This window comes from Chelmon rostratus, chromosome 8, assembly GCF_017976325.1.
Source record: "Chelmon rostratus isolate fCheRos1 chromosome 8, fCheRos1.pri, whole genome shotgun sequence".
NCBI lineage: Eukaryota > Metazoa > Chordata > Actinopteri > Chaetodontiformes > Chaetodontidae > Chelmon > Chelmon rostratus.
Genome location: NC_055665.1, coordinates 815711 through 842631, shown reverse-complemented (window position 1 = coordinate 842631; position 26921 = coordinate 815711). Strand labels below are relative to the sequence as shown.

General features: G+C 44.1%; 3 protein-coding genes across 4 annotated transcripts; 1 reads left to right on the top strand and 2 right to left on the bottom strand.

Moving 5' to 3' along the window:
• The first annotated feature begins 975 nt into the window (after positions 1-975).
• cmtm6 (CKLF-like MARVEL transmembrane domain containing 6) lies at positions 976-17523 on the top strand. Its single transcript, XM_041942630.1, has 5 exons — positions 976-1097; positions 2080-2203; positions 8181-8357; positions 13454-13552; positions 13759-17523. The coding sequence occupies exons 2-5, from the start codon at positions 2087-2089 to the stop codon at positions 13936-13938; spliced, it is 573 nt and encodes a 190-aa protein (XP_041798564.1). The 5' UTR covers positions 976-1097; positions 2080-2086; the 3' UTR covers positions 13939-17523.
• LOC121610492 lies at positions 9044-12514 on the bottom strand. Of its 2 annotated transcripts, XR_006007042.1 has the most exons (3): positions 12000-12514; positions 10739-11462; positions 9044-9868 (listed from the first exon to the last, which is right to left on the bottom strand). XR_006007042.1 is itself a non-coding variant. In XM_041942629.1 (2 exons), exons 1-2 carry the CDS (start codon positions 12357-12359, stop codon positions 11109-11111), a joined length of 714 nt encoding a protein of 237 aa, XP_041798563.1. In that variant the 5' UTR covers positions 12360-12514; the 3' UTR covers positions 9902-11108. The 2 variants fall into 2 exon arrangements, 1 of the variants encoding a protein (XP_041798563.1); XM_041942629.1 differs by lacking the exon at positions 9044-9868 and having other exon boundaries at positions 9902-11462.
• A 2235-nt stretch (positions 17524-19758) lies between the features above and the next one.
• On the bottom strand, positions 19759-26713 carry LOC121610742. The gene is made up of 6 exons (XM_041942995.1): positions 26547-26713; positions 26019-26390; positions 25383-25658; positions 23557-23659; positions 21777-21825; positions 19759-20153 (listed from the first exon to the last, which is right to left on the bottom strand). The coding sequence occupies exons 1-6, from the start codon at positions 26596-26598 to the stop codon at positions 20142-20144; spliced, it is 864 nt and encodes a 287-aa protein (XP_041798929.1). The 5' UTR covers positions 26599-26713; the 3' UTR covers positions 19759-20141.
• Between the last annotated feature and the right edge of the window lie 208 nt (positions 26714-26921).

The following is a 26921-nucleotide window of genomic DNA, read 5'->3' as shown; positions in this document are numbered from 1 at the left end:
CTGAGAGAGAGAAACTGTCTGATCACCTAAATCTACTGACAACTAAACACCAAGGACCAGGTCAGAAACCTCGCTGTTATCACTGACTCTCAACTAAATGTTGAACATCACATCAGAAACTGAAGCGTCCTTCGATGATTGAAGGAATATTTCAGAGTCAGAGCGTTTCTCTCTCAGGCAGACAGGAAACAGTTAGTCCTGGTTCAACCTCCAGCAGGCTGGACGACTGTCTGCTGAGTCTAAGAAAGCTGTTGGTCAGTTCCAGCTGGTCCAGAATCAGCAGCAGCTGTTCTGATGAAAACCAGAGAGTCCACATTACTCCAGTCTGGAAACCTTTGGTTACCAGTCTGCCACTGACTCACTGTGAAAGTCTGTGATTGGTTTTTAAATCACTGACGGGCTCCGACATGGTTGAGACATGTGAGCCTATGAGGTCTCTTAGATCCTCTGACTTCATCATACTTTTACTCCACGATGTCTCAGAGGCAAATATTGTTCTCTTCACTTCCCCACATTTCTGACGTCTTTAGTTACAGTTACTTTTCAGATTAGTTAGTTAGTAGTTGTTGTTTCTTGTGACCTCTGACATGAAATCAGTGTTTAAGCAAATAGACTTTTCTCCTGTAGATGTGAGAACGTGGTTTCAGTTCATCATCTGTACAAATGATCATCGTTTCACTGAGAATCAAAGATGAGAGAAGAGCTGTTCATTTGTAATTTAGATCAGATCAGACTGTTCTCTCACAGCCGGCATCACTTTCTTCTCCAGACAGAAAAACTGTTTTTATCGGTCACTTTTTGTGGGTAGACAGATTTGTAGAAAAAATAAAACACGTGGCTGTTGATCTACTTCAAGCAACAAATCATTTTATTTTGAAAATGACGGTGGCCTGAAAAAGTGGAAACCGCTTCCGACGTGCAAAACACTTGTATTTTGAAGGTGTTAGCCGGAAGCTAACCTTCTTCCTGTTAACTTGACAGATTGAAGTAAATGCGGAAGTTTGGTTGAAGTCTGTTCAGAGAAACAAAGCAAGAAGTGACGTTTAACGTCGCAACTGGAAACTTAGCTTTTCTGGGAACTGGAAGAAACCTGAACGGTGAGTTTATCTCTGAAACACTCGTGTTTTATCATCTTTTCACGGTGAACTAACTTCCTGTGTTAATGAGTACGTTTAGCAGATTTTAGGCCACCATTAACGGTTAGCGCCAAGCCCCCCCGGGACTGGTCCTGCCAGACTGCTTCTGGAAGTCTGCCAGTTTACTCGGTTTACTTTCACTTCTGAAGTCACTTTTATTTATTAAAACACGGGTTTAAATGTTTTCACACTTATTAAAGGATCCGTTTCTTACTCGGACATGAGTCGCAGACGGCCCGCTTTGTTTATTGGAACGCGGCCCAAATCTTTAACGGTTAATTCTCGTGGTTTTCTCTCGAAGTTGCACCAACATGCTCAACAGGTGATGGTGCTTCCAGAGACTTTAAATCACATACCGCTGAATTAGATGGCGCAATGCAGATGAAGCATCAGCCGAATGTCCGATAATACACTTCTGTTCACGGTGAAGCCGTCAGTCACCTTCTGCAGTGTTTGCGGATTATTCTGTAAGATAAGAATTCTTCAATAACCAAACTTTTAAATGAAGTTTGGTGAAGATGACCCACACACAGGCTGTAAATGAGTTTTATTAACAGCAGTTGGTTTATTATCAGTGTTGACGTCGCGCACCTGCGGGCTACCTGTGCCCGCGTGCTTTCACTTTCACGCTGCCATAAACACGTAACAGAATATACGACAGCTTCCACCTGAGCTTCATGTCTGTCACAGCAGTGCAGGACCACCAACTTCATCTGGAGAGTAAATCAAGCCGTCAGATAAATGTTTTAGAGTAAAAAGTACATTATTCACTCTGAGATGGAGAGGATGAGAAGTATAAAGTAGGATGGATGAGAATAAAAGTACCTGAGGTGTGTACTTCAGGGACAGTTCTGTGGTGCTGCTGCTGGTCTCTGCAGAACTCGGCGGCTCAGTTATTGCCTGTATGATCCCGTCAGAGTGTAACTGTAGTTTCTCTGTTCAGCTCCATCATGGCCACGGGGGAAGTTTACAGCCTGACCACGACGCCGAACCCCAAATCCTCCTGGTTCATCGTCCCATCTGAGAATCTGAGTAAACTTCGTTTCGCCATCAAAGTCACTGAAGTGGTGAGTTCAAAGATCCTGAAAACTTCTGATTCCTGATGCAGCTCAGACGGAATAAATGTGATTAAAACTGTGATCAGAAACAACGCAGAGAAACCAACCAATCACAGCAACGGTGTGCAGCATCGCAGCTAAAGGCAGATTCATCCTGTTTGGTTCTGACTCAAGGTTCTACCAGCTGGAACCTTCTGGAGATCTAAAGGTTCTGCTGGCTTTAAGTTCTGATGGATTAGAACCGGCAGCAGCACTTTGAAGTCTCTGGTGGAAAGCTCTGAGATCAGGAGGAACCTGCTCGGTTCTCTTGGTTCTGGATCTCAGTAAGCTGAAGCTGTCTGATCCGGAGGGATCCTGTGCACGTTGAATAATGTAGGCCCAAGAATGGGACCCTGAGGGACTCCATGATGATCCGCTCAGATTTAGGGCTGAATGATGCAGCAAAAAATACGTTTAATCACGCTAATTTTTTTCACGTTGATCAATATCGATATTTCTGACTGTGTATAATTTGATCCTGCTGCCAGTTTGAAGAGTATCCTGATAATGAAGCCTGGAGAGTCCAGAAGGTTCATCAGAAAAGACAGAATAATGTGAAACTGCTTCATCTGCCTTCGTAAGCCAATAGGAGTCAGCCTGTAGCTTGTTAGAACAGCAGCGTGGTCCCGGGATGGTCCTGATCAGGGGATGGTGAAGATTTGTGGTTCTCGGTTTGGTCGGTAGAGACCGACGGCATGTTTACAGACGGCGTGTTTACAGACGGCGTGTTTACAGACGGCGTGTCGACATCATTGAGGTCGCGTCAGCGGTTTCAGCAGATCTTTGATGAACTGATCGTACTGTCTTGGTCTTGTTGAATATTGAGGGGCCACAGAGGTTTGGAGGGGCCTGAAAACCACCTCAGGCCACGGCAGCGACATCGGCAGGGGCAAATGAGCTGAACCTGTTTTTTAACAGGTTCCCTCCCCCATCCACCAGAGCCCAGACCAGACTCCCTACAACCCAGCCCCCCACCTCACCCAACAGGAGCCACCCCCCTTTCTATGACTCTGTGGTTGCATCTGCAGTCTTTTGGTCTGCTGGGGGCTGTGGAAGCTCTGAGAGGGACAGAAAGAGACCTGGTTCTGTCCTGGACTGTCCTCTGGACAACAGTGAGGATGGAGGTGAGAGGAGGATGACATCCATCATGGACAACCCCTCCCTCCCCCTGCATGACACAGTGGGGGCCCTCAGCAGCTCCTTCATTCCATCAGCCCTCCAGCATCAGTTAATGTGGCTCTGGGTCCATGTTCACACTGTTAATGTGTGATTTATTTATTTTTTCATACACTCATTAACTTGCAGTAATCACTTTCTTTAATCACTCTCATTGAGTACTCATCAGTACATCCTGGTATTTCACTGTGACACATACACATTTATTAATAAGTGCTGTCGTCACTTCATCCATCCTGCTGCAGTTTGTGTAAAATCTGTTAAATTCCACAGCATGTTGTTGATATATATTTTTTATATAGTCATTTATATAAAGTCAGTTTTTAGTTTGTTTTTCTCCACTTCTGTTGATTTTTTTTCATTACCTGCCGCTGTAACACCCAGATTTCCCGGGCTGGGGATTAATAATAATTTTATCTTATGAGCGCTGTCATCATTCAGTCCAGTAACTTTCGTGTTGAAGTTTCTGCTGATGTCGTGAGCGGCTCAGCCTGCCGCCGCCCTGATTCTGCCGTGTGATTGGCTGATACGTCTGTCTGTATGGAGTGAAAAAAAAGTCCCCGATCGCAGCTTCTGTCTCTGAGATCTGACCTGAACCTGCCGAGGTTCACTGTGGGAGCCGCTCAGCGTTTCCTCTCCTTCAGCAGTTTCTGTGTGCAGCTTCCTGAAGTCTGGAGGTCACGGCGAGGTGGCAGCTGTGGCGCCGTCACGCCCACATCTGCAGCGGGCGGGGCAGCTGCGCTCAGACCAGTTAAGACCGAGGGCAGTCACTCTGAGTCTGTTGGTTCAGTTTTTGTCTCATCTTGAAGGTCCAGGATCATAAAACGTGTAAAACATCTTTGTATTAGCGGACAGTAGCGTTCTCTCTGCAGCAGCAAACAGGAAGCAGCAAAGCGGCTACTAACTCTAACAAAGCCCGAAAAACCTGCTCGAACACACCACATACACAAGAATTAACAGCCATGCGAGTCAGTGTTTGACTCGGCGTGTATCTGATCCAAAAACTAGCACTTATTTTACAGACAAATCTTCATTTTTAAACAGTTTGTCTCTCGTTCCCTCACTCGTCTCCCACTAAAACAGCTCAGCTGACCAACAGAGGACAATCCAAACTGTGTCCAGTTTGAAGAGAACTACAGTTGTTCTTTCTGGATGATGTTGATGCTGAATTGACGAGAATCCCGTCAACATGTGACGCCTTTTATCGACATGTGACGCCTTTTATCGACGTGTGACGCCTTTTATCGACATGTGACGCCTTTTATCGACGTGTGACGCCTTTTATCGACATGTGACGCCTTTTATCCACATGTGACGCCTTTTATCCACATGTGACGCCTTTTATCCACATGTGACGCCTTTTATCAACAAATGATGCCTTTTATCAAAATGTGACGCCTTTTATCAACATGTGACGCCTTTTATCAACATGTGACGCCTTTTATCGACATGTGACGCCTTTTATCAACATGTGACGCCTTTTATCCACATGTGACGCCTTTTATCGACATATGACGCCTTTTATCGGCGTGTGACGCCTTTTATCGGCGTGTGACGCCTTTTATCAACATGTGACGCCTTTTATCAACATGTGACGCCTTTTATCCACATGTGACGCCTTTTATCCACATATGACGCCTTTTATGGACATGTGACGCCTTTTATGGACATGTGACGCCTTTTATCGACATGTGACGCCTTTTATCGGCATATGACGCCTTTTATCGACATGTGACGCCTTTTATCCACATGTGACGCCTTTTATCCACATGTGACGCCTTTTATCAACGTGTGACGCCTTTTATCGACGTGTGACGCCTTTTATCGACGTGTGACGCCTTTTATCGACGTGTGACGTCTTTTATCAACGTGTGACGCCTTTTATCGGCGTGTGACGCCTTTTATCGACGTGTGACGTCTTTTATCAACATGTGACGCCTTTTATCCACATGTGACGCCTTTTATCGACGTGTGACGTCTTTTATCGACATGTGACGCCTTTTATCGACATGTGACGCCTTTTATCGTGTGCTGGTGGGGTAACGTGTTCGTGCAGACTCAGAATGAACTGTTAAAATGTTTCTTAAAGGGAGTTTGGTGTGTTACTGTCCTCAGAGAGTGCAGCGAGCTTTGCTTTAAGTTAAAATTTAAACTGCTAATATGTAAATGTTGAAGGATTTGTAAATCACTCAGTAACTGCTGGAGTTTGATGATGTCTGACGTTCTCTGCTGCTCGTTATTGGTTTGATTGATGGTTAAATAACGTGTGTGCTGACTGTGGTGGGGGCTGATTATCAGTAAACAGCAGTGAACAGTTTCCTTTGTGGTCATGGTTTTAAACTGATGACACACGTTGTGCTTGATGATGTCATTAATGACCCTGATGAAGCTTGTTAGCTTAGCATTCTCGTTGTTCGTTAGCTTCCTTTTAAAAGTCACTTTAACTTTCATTCACTCAGAAACGTGAACATTTCTCTGATCGATCAGACGTCAGCTGATCTGCTGGCTTCAACCTGTCGCTCATCTGTTCAGACCGCGTCAGTGTGTTCTTTTAGAGCTTCCTCCTCCTCCTCCTCCTCATCCGTCCTCCCTTCAGGAAGCAGCAGATGGGAAGTGAAAGTGTTGCAGAGCTGCTGGTTTGGGATCATCGAGCTGTCGTTAGCAGATCTCAGAGCTGTTGACCCTCCAGTGTTGCGACAGTTGACAGATGGGGGACGAGGGCTGCATCCGGCCTGCACGCTGCTCACGGGGGTGTTGGACAGAAAGAGGATGTGCAGGAGGGGGGACGGTGTCTGTCTGTGTGAATCGTCCCTGCACGAGGCCTCTGATATGAAGTCTGACACCAGCCTGACGAGCAGCGTTCTGAGGCTCGGTCACCTCGTGTCACCTCAGAGAAAACTTTTATTTCATCCTGTCGGTTCAGCGTCGTCTGTCTGACGTCTGTTCGACCGTCGCGGTCGCAGGAATCAAACCGCGGTGTTCTGGGTCTGTTATTGTCTCAGTTTTCTTTAGAAACGGTTCCTGAACAGCTCTTTACTTTTTCCTCAAACTGTTCCCAGATCTGTCCTGAAGAGTCTCGACATCAGTTTCAATAAAAACTTGTGTTGTGTGTGAGGAACCAAACACAAGCTGTTCCCTTCAGCACACCTGAGTTTCAGTGAAAGTGTTGATCCACGTCTGGTCTGAGCCTGAAACCGGAGGAGCTGGTTTGGATGAAGTCTGTGTGATTGTGTGAGATGGAGAACTTCCTCCAGACCACATCCTGCCATTTCATCAGGTTCCTGGACAATGAGTCAGAGTGCCGAGGAGCACCGTGAAGGTTTGTGAAGCTCGTCCTGTCTGAGTCAGGCTGAAGCACTGAATGCAGTTAATCAACACTGTCCTGTTGCATCATGGGAAATGTAGGTGATGCCTCTGCAGCAGAGGGACGTTTGACACTGTGACCTGAGAGTGTTTTTCATTATCAGCTCAGATGGGAATCGAACCATGTCGACGTGTTGCTCTGCAGCACTGCAGCAGCTCAGAGTCTCCACGAGGACCAGAGTCTGGATTTGAGACCCGCATGATGTCAGACGCTCTTATTTTAGCTCTGTGGTTCAGGGTTTGTCTCTGTTTGAAGGGAACAGACTTTTTATAGGCTGACGTTCAGCTCACCAAACACACTTTAACACACGACGTTCCTACAATAAAAGCCGGTGTTGTAATGGGGCCATAGTCACTGCGCTTCTGTTACAGAGCCTTCAGCCTCTCTCAGGTCCTGGTCTGGGTTTCTGGTTCTGTACGATCCAAACGGTCCGAACTCACGCAGACTCCATATACTCCAGTTCTCTGTTTTCACTCTCGAGGTGGTTTACCTGCAAAGTGTTGCTCAAGAAGATGCTGAATGACTTCATACCATGAGCAGCTGTGAACGCTCGCGTCGACCGCGTGGCCCTGAGATGATGTCACCGTGCTTCAGGATGTTTGTGTGGTAGCGATGATCTTGTCCCGACGCTCTGCTGGTGTTTCAGAGCGACAGCGGCTGTCCAGCTCTCCTCCTCCTGACCCGGTGCTTCTGCTCCAGGAGCTCATCCCGGCCGTCTTACCTGTTACTGTGGTTTGTTGTACACCTGGCGGATGTCTTTCGGCCGTGCCGGTCATTGCTGTGTAACTTTCATATTAAAGACTGTACCAGGATCATGGTGAACGATGTGAAATGAAACGTCCTGCTGCCTTGTTGCTTTCTGTCATTTAATGAATCATTTGATTATTATTTGATCATGATGACGTGTTTCTGACAGCCAGCCCGTCCACAGCGGAGCGAATCCGAGCTAACAAACTGAAGACCTGAAACTAGAGATCGAGACCATAAACTCGTTAGAAACAGTTTACTGAGGGAATAAATCAGGACAGAAGAGTCATTTTCTCCAGTGGAGTCGCCCCCTGCTGGCCATTAGAAAGAATGCAGGTTTAAGACCTGGATGCTCCGTCCTCTGTCAGGTGTGTGTGTGTGTGTGTAAAGTTAAGTTTCCCTCTTCTTACCATCGTTGACACTGTAAATACTTTGATGTGTACATGTGGACATACCTGATGGAGGGTTTGTTTTGAGACTCTCACCTGTGCTCAGGTGACGTCCTTGTACAGAGAGTCTTGGTCACATGCTGAGTTTGAACATGTGGTGTTGAATCATCGTAGATGTGGGCGGTGGGTTGTCAGTTTCAGTGTTTCTGACGACGACATTTAATTCGTGGTGAACTGAATAATGAGCTGATGTTTCCTGTCTGTCCGCCAGCTGCTGTCCTTCGTGGCCTTCGTCCTGGAGGAGGCGGTCCACAGCTGCGTCAGCTGCACTGCGCTCTACTTCTTTGAGTTTGTCAGCTGCACCGCCTTCCTCTTCACCCTGCTGCTCCTCGTCCTCCTCACCACCACCCTGCACACCAGGGTGGGCATCACCTGCTGGCCCAAACTGGTAAGAGCTCACCGGCCGAGCGCCGCCGCCTCACTAACAGTTCCTCCTTCCATCCGGACGACATCCGTCTGCCTCACAAACTGAGATCTGAGCTTCAGTCAGTTAAATGTTCAGATGATTCCACTGTTGAGTCTGTACACTGAACATGAAGCCACAGCCAGCAGATGGTTAGCTTAGCTTAGCTTAGCATAAAGACTGGGAACAGGGGGAAACTGCTAGCCTGGCTCTGTCCTTTGATCATTCCAGTTTACTGTGATATGACAGAGCTGCACCTCATCTCATCTGATTTGCTTAAAAAATAACTGAAACTTTAATTATCAAAATAGATGGCAATCAATTTCCTGTCAGTCGATTAATGACCTACTGTTGCAGCTCTAGTCTGAATGTAATAAAACTGATCTGTCAGCACCTTTACAGCCACTAATTAATATGCTCATTAGTTCAATCTGGACAAATTGTATGTGTAAAAACAACAATTCATCATCTCATGGAGGCGAATAAGATGCTTTAATTACAGCAAAAAGAAGCTAACGGCAGCGGCTAACGGCAGCGGCTAACGGCAGCGGCTAACGGCAGCGGCTAACGGCCTGATTCAGCAGACTGTTATTGATCATTGTGACTCGTGATGTCTAAATAATGAAAATGTGAGTGGTGATAGAACATCATTACAACAGAACACATTCACATTGAGTCTTTATTGCAGTAATCTCAGTTTTTCCCGCTCAGGACAGTGTGTGAACGATTAGAGTGTTCACATGAATCAGGTTTCTGTGCTGCAGGTTAGCTGCTTCGTCGACGTTCATGTTGGTTTCTTACATGTAGAAAGGAAATAATACAAATAATGCAGTTTCTGACATGAAGCACAGAGAAACAAAAGCATATCTGTGAGCTATTACTGATCACAGCATCAACTAAAAGCATTTCAGAACTAGACTAACTAGAGAGTTACTGAGCTACATGAAGCTTAAAGCACTAACATTAGAATTTATATCGACTTCTGCACCAGAAACAACAGCAGAAACAGCTGAGAGGAAGAGAGAAGAGGAGGAAGCAGAAACAAACCATCATTTCAAAATAAAGGTTTCTGAATGTGAAGATTTCACAACATAAATAAGATATTTGGCTTCTTTCAGGGGGGGAGGGGTCCCTCCAAGGCAATGGTAGTGAAAACAGTGAAAATACATTTTTAAAAATGAAAAGCATTCTTCAAACACGCTGAAACGATGCACTGTGTGAGCATCTCTGTAAAAAAAATGTGGTCCATCATTCACAGCCAATCACACCTGGTCTGTGGTGAAGCTGCTGCGGGTGCAGCAGAGTGCAGGTGCAGCAGGGTGCCGGTGCAGCTGGACGGCGGAGGCTCAGGACCACTGTTACCACACTGTAGTTCATGTCCACGTCTCAGTGATGCCATTTCAACCCCAAACACACCAGTTTCTGTTGAAGTGCTGCTCAGTGACTTTATTCACTCACTTCTTTCTTCTTCTTTTGCACTTTGAACAGCGGTTCACCTGCAAAGACAAAAAAAGATTTAAAAAGAGTTTCCACCGAGGCAGCTGTCCCATAAACTGAGGTAAAAACACATAAACCCTAAACACAGAGCTGTGTAGTCTGTGTTCGAATACACAGAAACAATAACCTGCTGACTGTGACCGAAACACACTGCAGGTCAGTCATCAGACTTCTGCTCTATCTCTGACTTTATTTTGAAAGCTACTTCCTGCCTTTGTGTTGAGTTTATCCTCGCAGCCTGAGCGTCTGATGGAGACAGTCGAGTGTTCAGCAGCAGAAAAGCAACTTATTTAAACTTCCTGAGGAGACGCGACGTTCGCTGTCCGTCGTCCTGCACATGCTCACACAGAGACCTGTGCTCTGCAGGAGAAATGTGTCCTGATTACAGAAACGCAGCCTCCTCAGGTGGATCAGACAAACACATGCAGGATTGTCTGACGACAAAGCTCAACCTGGTTAATTTATCATCCGGCCAATCAAATATGTGCACGCCCCCTTTGTAACACCAGTGCTGCTTTTCTTCAGTTTACCTGGAGATCGTTGTATGTAAAGATAAAATAGTTGGTGCCATTATAACATTTAAAATCCTCTGAGAGAATAAAAAAGCTGTGCAGTGTTTTGGTTTCTGGTGAACCTTCAAACACAGGAATCTGTTCCTCAAACAGGACTTCCTGGTTCAGAGTCATGCCTCAGTGCTACCTTAAACAACACGCCACCACCCCCACAGGCCTGACTTTAATCTGAACTGAAGTATCAGGGCAGGATGCAACGTTGAAGGGGGGGGTCGATCTTCTGCAGGTGTTTGGTGGAGCCTCGGTGTGAACCAGCATGCAGCTCTTCTACTTTGTGTCTGTATAAGCTCTACTGACCTCGCGCTGTGTGCCAGGTGTGATCTTGGTGTTGTACGACGGGGTCATTCTTCATGGTGCGCTGTATGTTGGGACAACCACGTCAGCTTTAAGTCCCTGCTCAGGGAGTCCTCTCATTGGCTCCACAGCAGCATAACACTGGACCCGGGTCTCACAGTGGGACACAAACCCTTGACCTGCACCGCTTTCCTCTGTGGAATCCTGCATGAAGGTCCGGTGGCAGCATCCATCAGATGTGGTTCAACGTGCCCTCCAGCTGCCGGCAGATCCTCGGAGCCAATCACCTCCCTTAAAATAGGCTTTAAGAAAAAAAACGTTCTTCTCACGAGTCTGTGAATGTTGGTCCAGGGAAAAGAACAGCAGGGGGACTTTATGGAAGCACGTCTCTCAGGTGAGGCGAGGACTTCCATGTACCAGAATGTCCGCCGTGACAGCTCCACCTCACCCTCATCTGTGCACCCGAGTGGAAAACCTCCTTCTCAACGATGGGCTGCCCGCACGTCTGACACATTCTGAACAACTCCATCAGGCTGCGGTTGTAAACAACTGTGCAGTCCTTGTCGATGTCTTCATCGGACTCGTCGGATGTCGTTATGGAGTTGAACTCCGGTTCCGACTGGAAGCTGTCGTCCAGGGGGTCGACCGACACCACGATGCAGAAACTCTGATCTGACGCTGCTGCTGGAGGGGACTGCGAGGAGCTCCCTGCAGCTACGCAGGCCGCCTGTGAACGCAACAACCAGAGACGGCAGACAGACAGCAGGTTAGCAGAGCCGCTGAACAAACCTGGTTCAGGTAAACTACAAGTTAAGGAGGTCGGTTACTTCAGCAGGTTATACCAAGAAAAAAACACAGGTAAATTATTGTATTCATTGCAATCAGCAGCCTCCTTCATACCAGTGCTGCAGAGTATTAAAAGTGTATGTAATGCAGTTAATTACAGTTGAGGTACTTGTACTTAACTGGACTATTTCCACTTGCATTACATTAAAGTTGAGATGAAACCCTTGTAGACCACATTCCTGGCCATACAGTGACTTCTTAATAGTTTTATTTGAAGAAAAAACTTTGATCTATTAGAGGAAGGGTGAGAATTAGGCACCACTGAGGGGCCCCTCTGTCTGGCTTTGCCCGGGGCCCTAAACTCGTACCGGCCCTGTGAGAGTCACTAACGGCGGCCTGGCCTGCTGATTATTAAGGGTCTGCGATGCAAACGGGAGACCAGAACACACACTTAAACTACACTTCCGTGAATATCTACCTGTGTTCTGCTCCTCTTCGGAGCCGGAGGAGATGCCTCTGTGCTGCCGGGCTCCCCGTGCTGCCTCCCGGGGAACACTGACGGCACTGCGCCGCTCTTCAGCATCGGTTTGGGCGCAATGTTCAGTATCTTAGCTCGGAAGTCTTCTTCGTAGTCCTCCGGTTTGAAGTGCAGGCTGCAAACCCGCACGCCGCTGTACTTGGAAACCGGTGTGTTTTCGTCTAATCTGGGGTTTTGTATCGCTTTCAGCCATGTTCTGCAGCGCGGCGGGTCCCTCGTCGGCAAACCGTGAAACACAACCCCCATTGACTTCGCCTCGTCGTAGCCTTTACACCCAGGAACACAGCACCTCCACGGCATCGTTACAGCGCCGCACGCACAGACACAGCCGAAACACTTTGAAATGTATAAAACAGACTGTTAATTAGAACTGTAGCAGCTCATTAACATGTTGTACACGTCTACACAGGCTGCGCTGCGGAACTAGCACTTTAGCAGAGCAGCTAACGGGTCCGTTCTTCTTCTGCCGGCAGGCTGTGCGTAGCGAGGCGCAATGCTGCCCCCCACAGGCAGCAGGCCAGTGAAGCACAAAGGATTAAAAACACTGTTCCAACAAGTCTGAAAGACTTTTCAGAAGAAAATGAACACTTTAAAAGAATAATGTGTAAAACTGCTGTTTTTATAGAGGGATTATGTGACAGACAATGTGTTTAATCTGGCAACAACCAAGATTTTAGCTGTAACGCATCATCATGAAGTAAATATTGATTGCATGATGTCGTAGCTGTAGAATAACGACACCATCTGGGTTGATGCTGGTTCATTATGAGCCTCACTGTCTGTCCGGCAGGTTCGATGTCCTGGAAGATGAAGGCTGACTGCTGATCCAGTCTGACTGGCAGCGTTTCTACCTGCTGTGATCACTTGTTTCCATGAAGCAATAATCAAACTGTGTTATTACTCCATATAAAAAGATGACAGTTTCACGCTGCCTCTTCAGTGAACAGGCTTCTTTCTTCTCTCTTGTATTGAGCGCTGTTCCCACAGAAATATGGGAACAGATGCTGAGTGTCCTGTTGTTGAAACAGAAACTGACTGCAGTGCTGGCAGTTAAACCACTTTAACAAACAAGATATAACATGTTAATAAGTGAGCTTTAGAGCTGTTTGCAGGTGTACATTTGAACTTTCGACAATCAGGCCAGCTGTTTCTTTATGTTTCCGGTCTTTATGCTAAGCTAAACTAGCCTACCAGCTTCATACCTGTCACACAGACATGAGAGTGAATGAGTCTGAAGATCGAGCTCTCTCAGAGGAAGAGAAGAAGCATCTTTTTTCAAAATGTTGAACTCCACTGAGGTGTGACAGGTTGTGTTTCCACACATTGAACATGAAGTCCTCAGCTGCTGATCTTCTTCCTCTTCTTCTTCGTCTTCTTCTTCTTCTCCTCTGCAGGACTTTTTGTACACCGGTGGCATCGCTCTGTTGTTCCTCATCGCCTCCATCGTTTTCGCTTCAGACAACGGCGGCACGTCTTTGGAGAGCATTGCTACGGTAAGAAAACATCCACACACTGACACTGCTGTCCTTTCCTGCCTCCTCCTCTTCTTCACCACCTCCTTCTTTCTTTTTCTACCTCCTGCTTTTCTACTCCACCTCCTCCTGCTCTTGCCTTCCCTCCCCCTCTCTTTTCTTTCTCTCTCGATGATGAAAGCCACCAGCCTGAACGTTGTGGGTGTGTTCGTCCTCTGCTCCTCCAGGCGTTTGGCTTCTTTGCATCGATCCTGTTTTTCGTCGACCTCGGCGTGTTTGTGATGACCGGCGGGTTTCCCTTCAGAAAAGACGGGAAGCAGGAGGCCACTAACGGCGGCCCGGTGGCGGCGGCGGCGGCTCCTCCAGAGATGGAGAAACTCAACGTGCCGGTCAACGGAGCAGAATAAGTCTGTTTTCATGTTGATGCTCACGGATCAGAGTTTATTTTACGCACTTTTCCTTTAACGTGATGAAAGGAGGCGGAGCTTCAGCGACCAGCGGCTGACATGATGTCCATTTTTAAAGTAATTTAAAATCCCTTTTCAGTGTCATTTCTGAGGACGCTCTGAGCTGCCATCATCAGTATAATCAATCCTCCAATAGCCAGTCACTCAGAGTGCAGAGCGTCCATCAGTGAGACACTTTAATAGAAGCAGGTGTGTCGCTGTGATTCTACACAAACAGCATGTTTCTCACCTTTTATTGAACATTTAAAACAATATTTTTGCAGGAAGAACAGACACAGAATCACAACATTCTGCTGTAAAGTGTATTTTTAAGATTTTAATCAATGCAGTGAATTATTATCATCTGTCATTGCATTGTTTTTAACTGATGAAATCTATTGAGAAAGATTTGTCTAGTTTGACTAAAATAAAATGCTGCGTCCAGAAATTCCAATAATTGACTGAAAAGGTTAAAAGATTTTTTTAGATGTCAGTGGTTCTTGTCATGTCCAAGACAAATCTGAGGTCTCGGACATGATTCCAGGGAGAATTTCTATTTTTTTTAAATATTTCACACTTTTACGTCCTCAGGTCACAAAAGTATATTTTAAATTAGACAATCAGACAAAGAAAATTCACTGTGGTGAAGGCAGTCATACTGAACAAGGGCTTTCCTGGAACATTGTTTTTTCTTTGCTCTGTTGAGGCCCTGAACGCCTCATGAAAGCTCACATTTAGACCCAGAAGATGTTTCAGTTTGTGCTGAAATGACAGAACTCTTAATAATGGATGTGGCTGTTTCTAAACATCTAAATAAAAGAAAACTCTACGTCAGCGGCCTCAAACAGAAGCAATAAGTTTTCTTTGAGTAGATTTCTGGGTATTTGTCGTCAATATCAAGTCGACATAATCTGTTTTATTTCGGATCATTTCTTATTATTTCAATAAAAAGTGTCATGTTTTGTCCAGCAGATGGAGCTAAGTCACTTTTCTCTCCTCTGGACCGGTGAGGAGGTTTTTTTTTCTGCTGCTGTTCAGATCAAGTTACTGTTAAAACGAGCATCAGATTATTATTCTGAATTCCCTGAAACTGTTTCAACAGCTGACGGAAATAAAACCCTCACATTCACTGTGTTTGCACACAGACAGCAGGAAGAGATTATATGAAACTTCACGTTAGAAAATCAGTTTCAGACACCAAACACACATTGGCAAAACTTTCCCATGAACCTTTGCCAAAAGCCCCTTGTTCAGCACGATGAGCTGACAAACATGGCTGCCAGCGTCCCACCTGAGAGTCCAGCAGCTTCTCTCATTGACCTCTGAGCTCCCCGTCAGGATATTTGGTTTGTCTTTGTGGGACCTTTATGTTAGAGACAGGCCTTTGTTTCTTCTTTCTTCTGTTTCATAAGCGTGTATCTGAGGCTGAAATGTATGTTTTTGATATCGTTTTATATTCTTCAACTTGCTAATTTTAGTGTCGTTGTTTTGAGTCGTCATCGTCCGTTCGATCCAAACACTCGGTTTGAGTTCATTTTAAAGGTCTGCAGCCAAACTCTGCTTCCTGTTCTGCCGATTTTAACACTCGTCTTAATCACTTTGTATTTATTAAATTCAATATTTTATGAAGGAAATTCAGTTTAAAAGGTCTGAATGTGAATGATTTTACGAGGATCAGCCGTTAATTTTCCTGTCTGGATTGTTTTCTTTAAATTTTGTCTGATTGGAATTTTTACTGTTATTGCCAGCAATCATTGTTGAGTTAATTAGTGACCAGAATATATGATTTGTTAAAAAGGCCCCCAGTCCCTCCCACAGCAGGACCTCCTCTCTGACCCAGTTGTTTTGCGTCTGTTTGTGCTCATTGTGTTTCCTCTTGTGGTTGTTTTGGGTCTCTTTGTAGTGACTTCGTGCCCTTTCAGCACTCCGTCCATGCATGGAGTTCAGGGATCAAGACAAGATGATCATGTTTGGGTGAAATATTTCTTTAATATTTTGGATGTGTGGCCTCTGAACACAGAGAGTGGCTTTATCCTTCAGTCACGTTCAGTTTTCAGGTTCGTCCATACGTACACATCCGACACGATGACACTATATCTCATTAACACCTTCGTGGAATTGCTTCAAATTTGGCGCAAATGTTCATTTGGACTCCAGGATGAACTGATTTTGGTGGTCAAAGGTCACTGTGACCACACAAAACTTATTTTTGACCAGAACTCAAAAATCCAGACACTAATTCTGACAAAATATCCCACAAATGTCTCATAGAATAAAACTGTGACGTGAGGTCAAAGGTCAGCTTCACTGTGACATCATCATGTTGTGCAGAAACTCTTTTCCGTCCATCATTCAGCAGCATCGATCAGGACGGTGATCATGTCTCACATCTGCTCAGATCCTGAATCAGTGGCTCTGATCTTGAACCTGAGCTGATTGTTTGGATCTTCTGAGCTGCAGGTTCAACGTGTGTGAAGCCTCCACGTTTCAGTCTGCAGCTTCTCTGCAGCAGCGGCCATATCTGAAGCATCGTCGTCCCCGCGAGCTGATTGGTTGTGCTGATGTTGATCTTCAGCTGATTGTCCATCAGTCCTCTGTCCTCCTCTGGACAAACAGTCTCTAAGTGAGGACAGCGTGTGTCTCTCTGGACATTATTCACTGGAATCAAACATGTTAATACAGAGAGAAGTTCAGTTTCAGCAAATACACTCAGTACCTTTTATTAAACTCTTTAAAAGACTTCTATGAGTCTGTAATCTAACCTGACTGCTTGGAGGAGGCAAACAACCGCGAGGCTGTGATTCTGGTTCTAAGATTGTTTTTGCTCATATTTAGATTTTTATGCCCAGAAGATGAAGCGGACTGCAAGTTAAAACAAATATAACTAAACATTTGTTCTGAGCAAATCAAAATCACGAGATGTAGAACTGTGACGTAATTCTACGATGTCGAGTCAGAACTTTGACACACTGGTGTGCACATTTGTTGTGGGCGTCCATACAGGGACCAGGGGCCTGGGACCTGGGACCTGGGGCCTGGGACCAGGGGCCTGGGACCTGGGACCTGGGACCTGGGACCTGGGACCAGGGACCAGGGACCTGGGACCTGGTTCTTCAAATAATGTGAAAACCTAAAACATCACAATGATTTTATTCAGGGTCCAAGCACCTGATGATGGACGAGGAAATCTGAGGTTTTCAACTTTGATACAAAGACACAATGTATGAATAAATAATCATCAGATACACTGGAAAACTTCAGAAAATAGGAAATATTTCTTGTCAGACAATCCAGAAATCTGTTTATACATCAACATGATTGACTTTCATTTTCAGGGCCAAGTTTGTTTTTGGATGTTTTTTCTCCAGGATACTTCTCCGTTCTCTGTCTGTAAAATAAATTAGTTTTCTATCTATACACGTGTAACACAGAACACACTGTATGTGGGTACAGTTAAGACTTCACTTTGTCTCATAGAAGTGCTGTAATTTCATATCTGATGGGATCATTGTATTATTCTGTCATTTAATAAACAGGTTTTCAAGAAATAAATGTGCTCGGTTTTGTTTTATTTAAAAAAATGAACCTCACATCAGTTTGAATCACTTGTTGCTCTCTGTGTGTTTTCTTCCAGCTGAAGCTCAAACTCTGCCGGACTGGAGACAAACGTGTCAGTGGAAGAAATAAACTGTTTATAATAAGATGTTATAGTTCAATAGAAGTCACCTGTGCTGAGTCGTGTTCAGTTTCACCTGTTTATATACACGTGTATGTGACCAAAGGTGTATGTGAACAATGTCCATATATGAAATAATGTCATTCTGTGTAATATGCAGTGGCCCTGACAGCTCAACTCACAGCCGCTGAAGAAAACACACACAAATAGACAAAACAAACAAATTAAACATCTTCACCAGTTTGACAGCATGCACAGCATTTAGAAAACATGCTGCAACACGAGGGAACACCACCAAATCCATAAAGTCTGTAACACTAAAAAGTGATGCACACGTCAGGTGTGTCCAGGAAAGAGTTTCTAATGTCGTCTGTGCTGCTTGCAGCATGTTTGCTAGCATATCTGAATATTTCCTCCATCACTGCACATATGAGACACCTGTGTTTTATTGGAGTGGCCATCTCCTCTTCACTTCTAAATGTGTTTATTCAAATGAGTGAAACAGCGCCCCTCTGGATTCTAACGGATAGTGAACGGCAGCCCGTGCGGTCAAAGGTGGTATTACACTCCGACAGTAGTGTCAATCAAAGCGCAGCAGATGAAGGAGCCAGTGACTCGGTGCGTGCCCCGTGTCCCTAACAAAACACTCGAAACGTTCATCTGCGGTGAAGCTGACACTGTTTGGGAGAAGAAGCTGCGAGCGGGAAGTCTAAAGTCAGTCGCTCTCTGGCCTCAAACTACTTACAGAGAGTTAACGACTTATTTAAACGAAACAATCAACGGAGTTAGCTAGTTGTTCTGTGTGCAGCGAGCTAATCTCTGTCTCTTAGGCTAACGTTAGTGCGACCGCCGCGATGGCGGGAGAAACTGTCAACAACCAAGATGGCGGCACCGCAGTGACGCAGCAGCACAGCCTGGAGACGGACAGTTCAGCTACAAGAAGGGAAGCACGAAGAAACGTGAGTAAAACGCACCGACCGCCCGCGTGTCTGTCTGCTGTTTGGGAGAGATTCAGTGATGTTTGTGAAGCTTCAGTATAATTTGGGATTTATTCTGTCGTTTATCTTGTGTGTCTGGACTCTGCGGATGTTTGTTAGTGCGCATTAAACAAGCTTAGCATTAGCTCGACAGCTAATTTACGTGTTAGCTAAAAATGACAAAAAGCATTTTCTATTTAATAACGTTAAAATGAAAATACAAGACAAGAAAGTTGGGAAAATGTTTAAAAGTCTTAAACTAACAGCTAAGATAATCAGTCGGGCAAGTTTATTTATCAGCAGCAGCAACGAGGCGATTCAAAGAGTTTACAGCTACAGAAGAAAGATGTATGAGAAACTCAAGGCAAGAAATAATTAAAATATATCAAAAGACGCATTAATAAGATTTTAAATGGCAAAACAAAGCAAAAGATACAAAAATAAGATAAAATAGAATGAGACAAATCACACAATGGAATTAAAAGTTGTTTGCAGCTACGGTGCAGTACAAGCATGTTAGTCTGTAAAGCCATCAGGTGAATGAGTTCATGTCTGAGGAGCAGAACTGTGTCAGTAGTCCAGGTGCTCCCTGCTCAAAGGAACCCTTGTCGGGTTTTAACCTGAGACCAGGCCCACGAGCTTACTGAAGCCTCCCATACTGAACTAATGATACCTCTGAAGGATCCCATAGCTGTGGGAATGAATGGGTTTCTTATAGAGTACTCACACACACACACAGTCTGATAGTGACTTTTTCCATCTTTGTTGAGTTCGAGGTCGCTCTACTGTATATTCAGTATAAGCTTCATTAATATTGTAGGTCTATCGACTATCGTTATCCAGTGATCTGCTACTTATTTTCTCCATTAGTCAATAATCTGTCAGAAAGTAGTGAAAAATATCACAGTTGTGCAGAACAAGCCAGACTTGTTTTTGTAGATGATCAGTCTGAGTCACGTCTTTCCTGAACCCTGTTTCTAAAACCTGCTCTTAGTTTCACTCACTGACCGTCGTCATATCTTGGAAAAAGATGTGACTTTCTTAAATATCAAGGTTTTTTCACTGTGTCTGGTGAGGAGCAGTCAACTGAAACAATGAAGCTAATCAGCTGAAGCAAAAGTCCTTTTATTTTTGTTTTATTTCTTTAGTCTAGATAGAAATTATTTAAAAAATATGACATTTCAGAGAAACCAGTGAAAGTACAGTAAATATAAAATGATGCATAAGGGAAAGTGTATATTTTTTAGAGTACCATTTAATCAGATACACATGTTAGAAACTTCTTACAGAACTGAAATTATTTACTGAAACCGCCAAAAAAGAGTAGACAGTGAACCACAGTATTCTGACAGTAGCTGCGTACACACACATACACACTCCACATATATTTGATGTCCTGTAAATTACATTATGTGCAGAGATTCCTGTCCGGTAAACCAGCCGCTGATCAGTATCAGAACAGATGCGTTCAGGTGATAACCTCAGGCAGCGTGGAGGTCACAGCTCCTCCATCAGTGTGGAGGCTGAAACAGAAAGTAGAGTTCAGAGTTAGCATGACAAACATCATCGCTGATGAGGGTGTCAGTAGTGGATTTGTCTGTCCTTCTCAAATAGTGGGCCGTGGTTGCGATGTCAGGGGGGTGCGTGTGACCCCAGGGACCATGCTTTGTTTTAACGTACTAGGATAAAGTGTAATTGTACATCCTCTACAGTAGGTGGCAGTGGCGCTCTCGTTGTCAGAGTGTGTGCAGGGAGTATTAGCTCTTAATGTGTACGGGGTTTTTTGTCACGGACATGCACACACACAGCGCAGAGCGGGACATATGAGGTGCAGTAACCAAAACCCGGCATGAAAAGAAAGGCGGAGAGAGACGGAGACAGTGAGACAAACGAAAGTCACCAGAAAGCTAAGACGAGGAAATATGACGAAGCGTCTGTAGCGTCTGGCTTCACTGTGACTACGGTGGCAGACGAGGAAAGGCCGGTGTGTTTACTGTGTCTAAAATGTTGACAGCAGACAGCATGAAGCCAAATAAATGAAGGCCTCACTAAAGACATCACACCGTCCCCACGCTGATAAACCAAAAACGTGCCAAATATTGACAGCAATCATCCCGCTTTGTGAAGTAAATAAAGTTATTCTTTGTTGTAAGTTGATCTATATTTATTATATTATATCTATATTTGTTTTAATTAATGTTAATAAGGATACAACGTTATGCAGAGGTGTACTTATAACAATTTTATAGACAAATTATACTATTTATAGTTGCAAGAGAAGCAGCCAGTGAAGGTCTGCTGCAGCGTCAGTATTAAACCACCAGAAGTCTCTGTGCTGCTGAGTTTAAAGCTTCAAATCTTTTTGTACACGCACATAAAGAAAGAAGCTGCATGAGGCTTCATCCAGCTGTTTCCCTGACAGAGACGTGGTTGATCAGAAAAAGTGTTGATGAAACGCATGAAATCCTGATTCAGGCTAAAAGACAGACACATGCTACAGTTTACTGTTGGTAAAAAAGCTCAGATTTAGGCAGGGTAATTACTTAATATTAACTATTAAAAACAATCTAACAAGTGATGAAAGAAAACCAGCAGAACACATCTGCGCCCTCGGGTCATTGACACAAGCTGCCACTGTCAAACAGTCAAGAGAGGAAATAAGAGATACAGAAGCTGAGAAGTTTTCACAAAGGATGTTGAGACAAGCATTCATTTCTTATGAATTGTGTTGCAAAAGCACTGAATTTCATCGATAACATGAAGAGGAAATTACAACACGAGCTCTAAATATCAGTGATGTTCTCGTCAGTGTTGTCAGGTTCCTGTTTCTCTGCTGCTTCATTTACTCATCAGAGATGGCACAGAGGTTGTTCATCTGTCAGTTCATTCGCTGTCTTGTGACAGTAGTGACCCGCTTTCATCAGTCTGTCATTCAAACAGTAACATTAGTTTTTAGACGGAGGTGAAAGAGAAACGATCTGTCCTCCATCAGCAGCAGCAGGGCCGAACACTCCGACACCCCCCAGCAAGACATGAAGCCTAAAGTTTGTCTAAAATATAAAATATATATATACATATATATATATATATGATGTTTGTCTGATGCCGTGGTCAGGGACTCACCTGTATGGTTGTCAGAAACTCACCTGTGCCATGACATTCTCCAGCTTTCTGCTGCTTTCTTGCAAACACATCCTGTAAAGATAGAAGTAAGAACAGAGGTGCTGAGTAGCAGTTTGAAGAGAACTACAGTTGTTCTTTCTGGATGATATTGATGCTGAATTGACGAGAATCCCGTCGACATATGATGCCTTTTATCGACATATGACGCCTTTTATCAACATTTGACGCCTTTTATCGACATGTGACTCCTTTTATCGACATGTGACGCCTTTTATCGACATGTGACGCCTTTTATCGACATATGACGCCTTTTATCGACATATGATGCTTTTTATCGACATATGACGCCTTTTATCGACATATGACACCTTTTATCGTGTGTTTGTGGAGTAACGTGTTCGTGCAGACACAGAATAAACTGTTAAAATGTTTCTTAAAGGGAGTTTGGTGTGTTATTGTCCTCAGAGTTCAGCGAGCTTTGCTTTAATTAAAAAACTGCATGTGTGTTATTTAATGTTTGACACCCCCTCAGAAACAGTAACTGCTGCTGTTTGATGAGGTTGTCAGACACTCGTCGGCTGTGGTTCGTCATCTGTTTGATTGATGGTTTACGGTCTAATAAAGTGTGTTTGTATTGATTACTGATGATGGCTGATCAGGCTGATTATTGTCCTCAGTTTCTAGCAGCAGTAAACAGTTTCCTTTGTGTTCATGGTTTTAAACTACTTTGCTGATGACACACGATGTGCTTGATGATGTTATAAATGACCCTAATGAAACTTGCTAGCTTAGCATTCTCGTTGTTCTTTAGCCTCTAAGTAACATTAACAACGACTGACCCAGAACCAGCTGACATCTGTCTGTGTGACGTGACCTCCTCTTTGTGTCGGCCGCTGTGTGTCAGCTGATCAGAGCAGACAGTTTCTCATCTGTGTGTTCGACGTGTTTTTAGTCATTATGATGTCAGACTCAAATGCTAACAGCTGCTTGAGTGTTGAAACTTGTTCAGATTAATCGCCCTTCAGCCCATTTAGAGGCTTCACATTCAAATAGAACAATAATTAATACGAGTTGTTGAGCAGTTTGTGGAAAAGTAGCATTCAGGTTACAGTTCTAATAAACTTCAGGACGCTGATTCCTGATAATTGATTGGATATTTGTCATGATAAGTAATTATCACTTATAGTTACTGCACCATTGGTTTTGGCTGCGATGCCTCAATAAATGTGTATTTGTAAAAAGCCAAAGTGGCCTTTCCCTAAAACTTCATTCAGGCCTGCCATTGTCAGTGCTGTACGTGCCAGAAAGGTGATCATTAAAATCCCACCTTTTGTTCGCTGCCTTTGTGGGAAATACGGACAAAAATTCAAATTCATTCATGCTTCCGTTAGAAGCAGCGAGGGACTGACACATTCACCGTTTCTGCAAGATCAGGCTCAATTGCTGCTTTTCATGAGACAAAAAATAAGTTGTTTTGTAAATTAAATGAAGAAATGGCTTAAAATGACCACACTGTACCAGACTTAGTTTAGTTGAACTTCCATACAAACAGAAGCTCACATGAGACAACACTGGAGTTAAAACATGAGACTGGAAACAGTACCGTTCTTTGCTCTTCTTTCCAGGAAGAAACACTCTGCTGCTTTGGTATAACTGATGCTATAGCTGCATCAACGCTAACCTCAGAGCACATTTTATTTGGACTTTAACGACTGTGGTGATGGTTTGAGATCAATCTCTGAGTAATAAATACAGGCACACGAAGGAGCAGAGACCAGACTTTGTCAGATTTGTGAAATTTACCTTTTGATGACGGTGAATGCCACCGTGATAATGAGCACAGTGTACAGAGTGAAGAGAACCAGACGAACAACCAGCATTTTGTTGATTGTATCACTGTTTGTTCCTGTGAAACAGGACAGAACACGGATTAAACAAAAACCTCTGAACTCATCAACCATCAGGAAGATCTCTCTGCTATCATTTTAAACTCTGATGTCACAGTTTAACATCATATTTTATTTTCAGATAGAGAGTATAACGTAACTGATGATGAAGATGTCCTGATCTAATCATCAGAACAAAAGATGGACAAATGTTTTCTGATTAACAAGTCAAAGGTACAAGAAGCATGTGGGAAAAAAACACTGCGAGTCCCAAGGTGTATGTCACTTAACAAACATCCAATCACAGAGCACCACGTTCTGCTAATACGGGTGGGTAAAAGTTAAAGAAGAAGACAAACTCCACCTTCTGATTCGCTGTTCTACAACCCTGATTCCAGAACAGTTTAGACGCTGTGAAACATCAGAATGTGAACTGAATCCTCTCTGATATCAACTCACCTGAAAACAACACACATTAAATATATTTAATGTTTGAGCTCATCAGCTTCATTGATCTCTGTAAATATCTGTTTATTCTGAATCTGGAATACAGGGAAGTCATTGCTAACTTTGCCGACTGGTGTGGACTAAACCACCTGCACATAAACGGCAGCAAGACCAAGGAGATGGTGATGGTGGTCAGAGACTACACCGGTGTGCATTCAGGGTCTGGACATTGAGATCATGGAGGAGTACAGATACCTGGTGTCCACCTCAACAATAAACTGGACTGGTCCACCAACACTGACGTCCTGTACAGGAAGGACCAAAGTCGTCTCCATCTGCTGAGAAGACTGAGGTCCTTTGGAGTCTGTAGGACATTACTGAGGACTTTCTATGAGCTAGCCAAGCTGACATCAATCATTGACAACCCCTCCCACCCTCTGCATGACACAATGGGGGCCCTCAGCAGCTCCTTCAGTAACAGACTGCTGCATCCACCCTGTAAGAAGGAACTACCACAGGTCCTTCATACCATCAGCTGTCAGAGTTCAACTCCAGCATCAGTTAATGCAGCTCTGGGTCCAGATTCACACTGTTTATGCACTGATGTGTGATTTATCCTATACGTATTGCAATATTGCCCCCTCTCACTGAGTACTCAACCTATCAGTGCATAATAGTATTGTACTGTGACTTATACATGTTTATTTCTGTGCAGCAGCATTAATGCTGCAGTCACTTTATCCACCAGGTGTAATTTGTGTAAAGTCTGTGAAATTCTACAGAATTTTTGGCAGTTTATTTTTATGGTTATTTTTCTTTTAGGTCTTTGCAGCAATATTTTATTTTTTTACATATTTTTTCTCTTCATTTGTATAAAATGTGCAAATACACAGTCAGCTTTTATTTCTGTATTTCTGTTGCTATTTTTTCCAACTGCCATTACCTGCTGCCTGTAATACCTGAATTTGCCTGGCTGGGAATTAATAAAGTTTTATCTTATCTGATGCTAACGAGTCGAGACAGGAGCAACTAAAGACTGGGAAAGATGTGGAACGCTCCAAAAACACCTGTTTGGATCATTTCACAGGTAAACAGGCTGTGTAAACTGTAAATAAAACCAGAATCAGAATCCAGACTTGATGGAGTTGTTATTATTTTCATGTGTTGTATATTTGTGGGTTTCATGTTATTTTATTGGCTGATGCAGTGCTAATGTTGGAACTTTATTTTATGTCTTTTATTTTTCGATGGACTCGAGTTGTCCGTAACGTTCAGGAGAAAACTGATCAAACTAACCTTCCTGTTCCTGTTCAGCCTCCACGTGCAGACTGTACGGCAGGGAGCGTGTGCCGGCATTGTTCCTCAGACCACAGGTGTAGTTCCCAGAATCCTCTGCAGTCACAGGGCCGAGCTGGAGGGCGGGGCCAGGCTCTGAGAGGGCGTGGTCGTCTTTGAACCAGGTGACCTCCAGCTGGTGGAACGTGCAGGGTGCAGTGCAGTACAGCGTGACGTTCTCACCTGCTCTCACCTCCGTTTCAGTAACGGAGCTGTTTATGATCATCTGAGCTCCGTCTAAAGTAAAGCGATGTGTTAAAGACGTGTTAGAGCTGAGCCGATCGACAAAGATCAACTGGAACAATACTGACAACCAGTTCAGTGATTTATGCGTTGATCCAGGCTCTCCACAGAGCAGATTTGGTTGAACTAATGTTCTGCAGTTTTTTAATGTTTTTTTTTCTGCCTCTCAGCTTTTTACTGGTTTTATCAGTAAAACTGTTTTAATGTTGTGTTATTTTCATTATTTCTACAGTTGAAGTTTCTCTTTTTGTTTTTTTACTTTATCTAACTTTTCAGAAGTGGTTCTCAGTACTAAATTAAAAAACTATCAATGAATATTATTGGTGCTGTTGTTTTTGATGGCGACGGTCTCACCAGAGACTGTGACGTTGACTCCTGAGTGTCCAGTATAGTGTGCTGCGTTATTATTAGCTTCCATTCTGAAGCGAAAAGTGGCTTCATCTTCCTTCTGTACGTCAGCGATCTGTAACGTGCAGTTTCCCTTCTTGTCTCCCAGGTATTTGTAACGAGGGGCGTTGTTCTCTGAATCGCTGTCGTACACCGACGGGGTGGTGCCATGACAAATCAAATGGTTCTGGCACCAGCGGACTCTGACGATCTCGACCAAAACTTGTCTTCCATTCTGAGTGACGGACTCATATGGAGTGAAGGTGCAGAGGAGGGTGACAGTCGATCCTTTCACAGCACAGATATCATCAGAATAGTTCACACTTACACCGACAACACCTAGAAAAACACAACACAGCTGGGTTTAAGCTTAAAGGAGCTCGTTTTAGTGCTTCGATGTGAAGACGGTGAGAGGAGAGCAGAGCGGCAGCATTAAAATGGGCCTCCAGCAAGAAAACTGAAGAGAGAAGATGATAAAAACTGTGTCAGTCTTACCAGCCAGGGCTAACATGAAGCTCCAGGAAATCTTTGTGTCCCAAACTGCCATCCTTACTTTTTCAGACAGATGATTAGATGTTTTTTTTCTTCAGATGTTCGATCAAGCTGCAGCAGCACTGCTAAAATCACCGACTGCTTTAAATGTCTTTGTGGTTTCTGCCTCAACTGCCTCCACTCTTCTCTTTCACATTTCCTGTTATGTTGATCAAAAATAGTGTGTGTGTGTGTGTGGGGGGGGTGCAAACAGGAAATGGCGGTGCAAATAAGAATAAACGGAGCGATATAATTGTATAATAAATAATTGTATAATAAATCTATTTCTTAATTTACTACAAATGCACTGTCACTGTGGGAGCTTCCACATTTTTCACC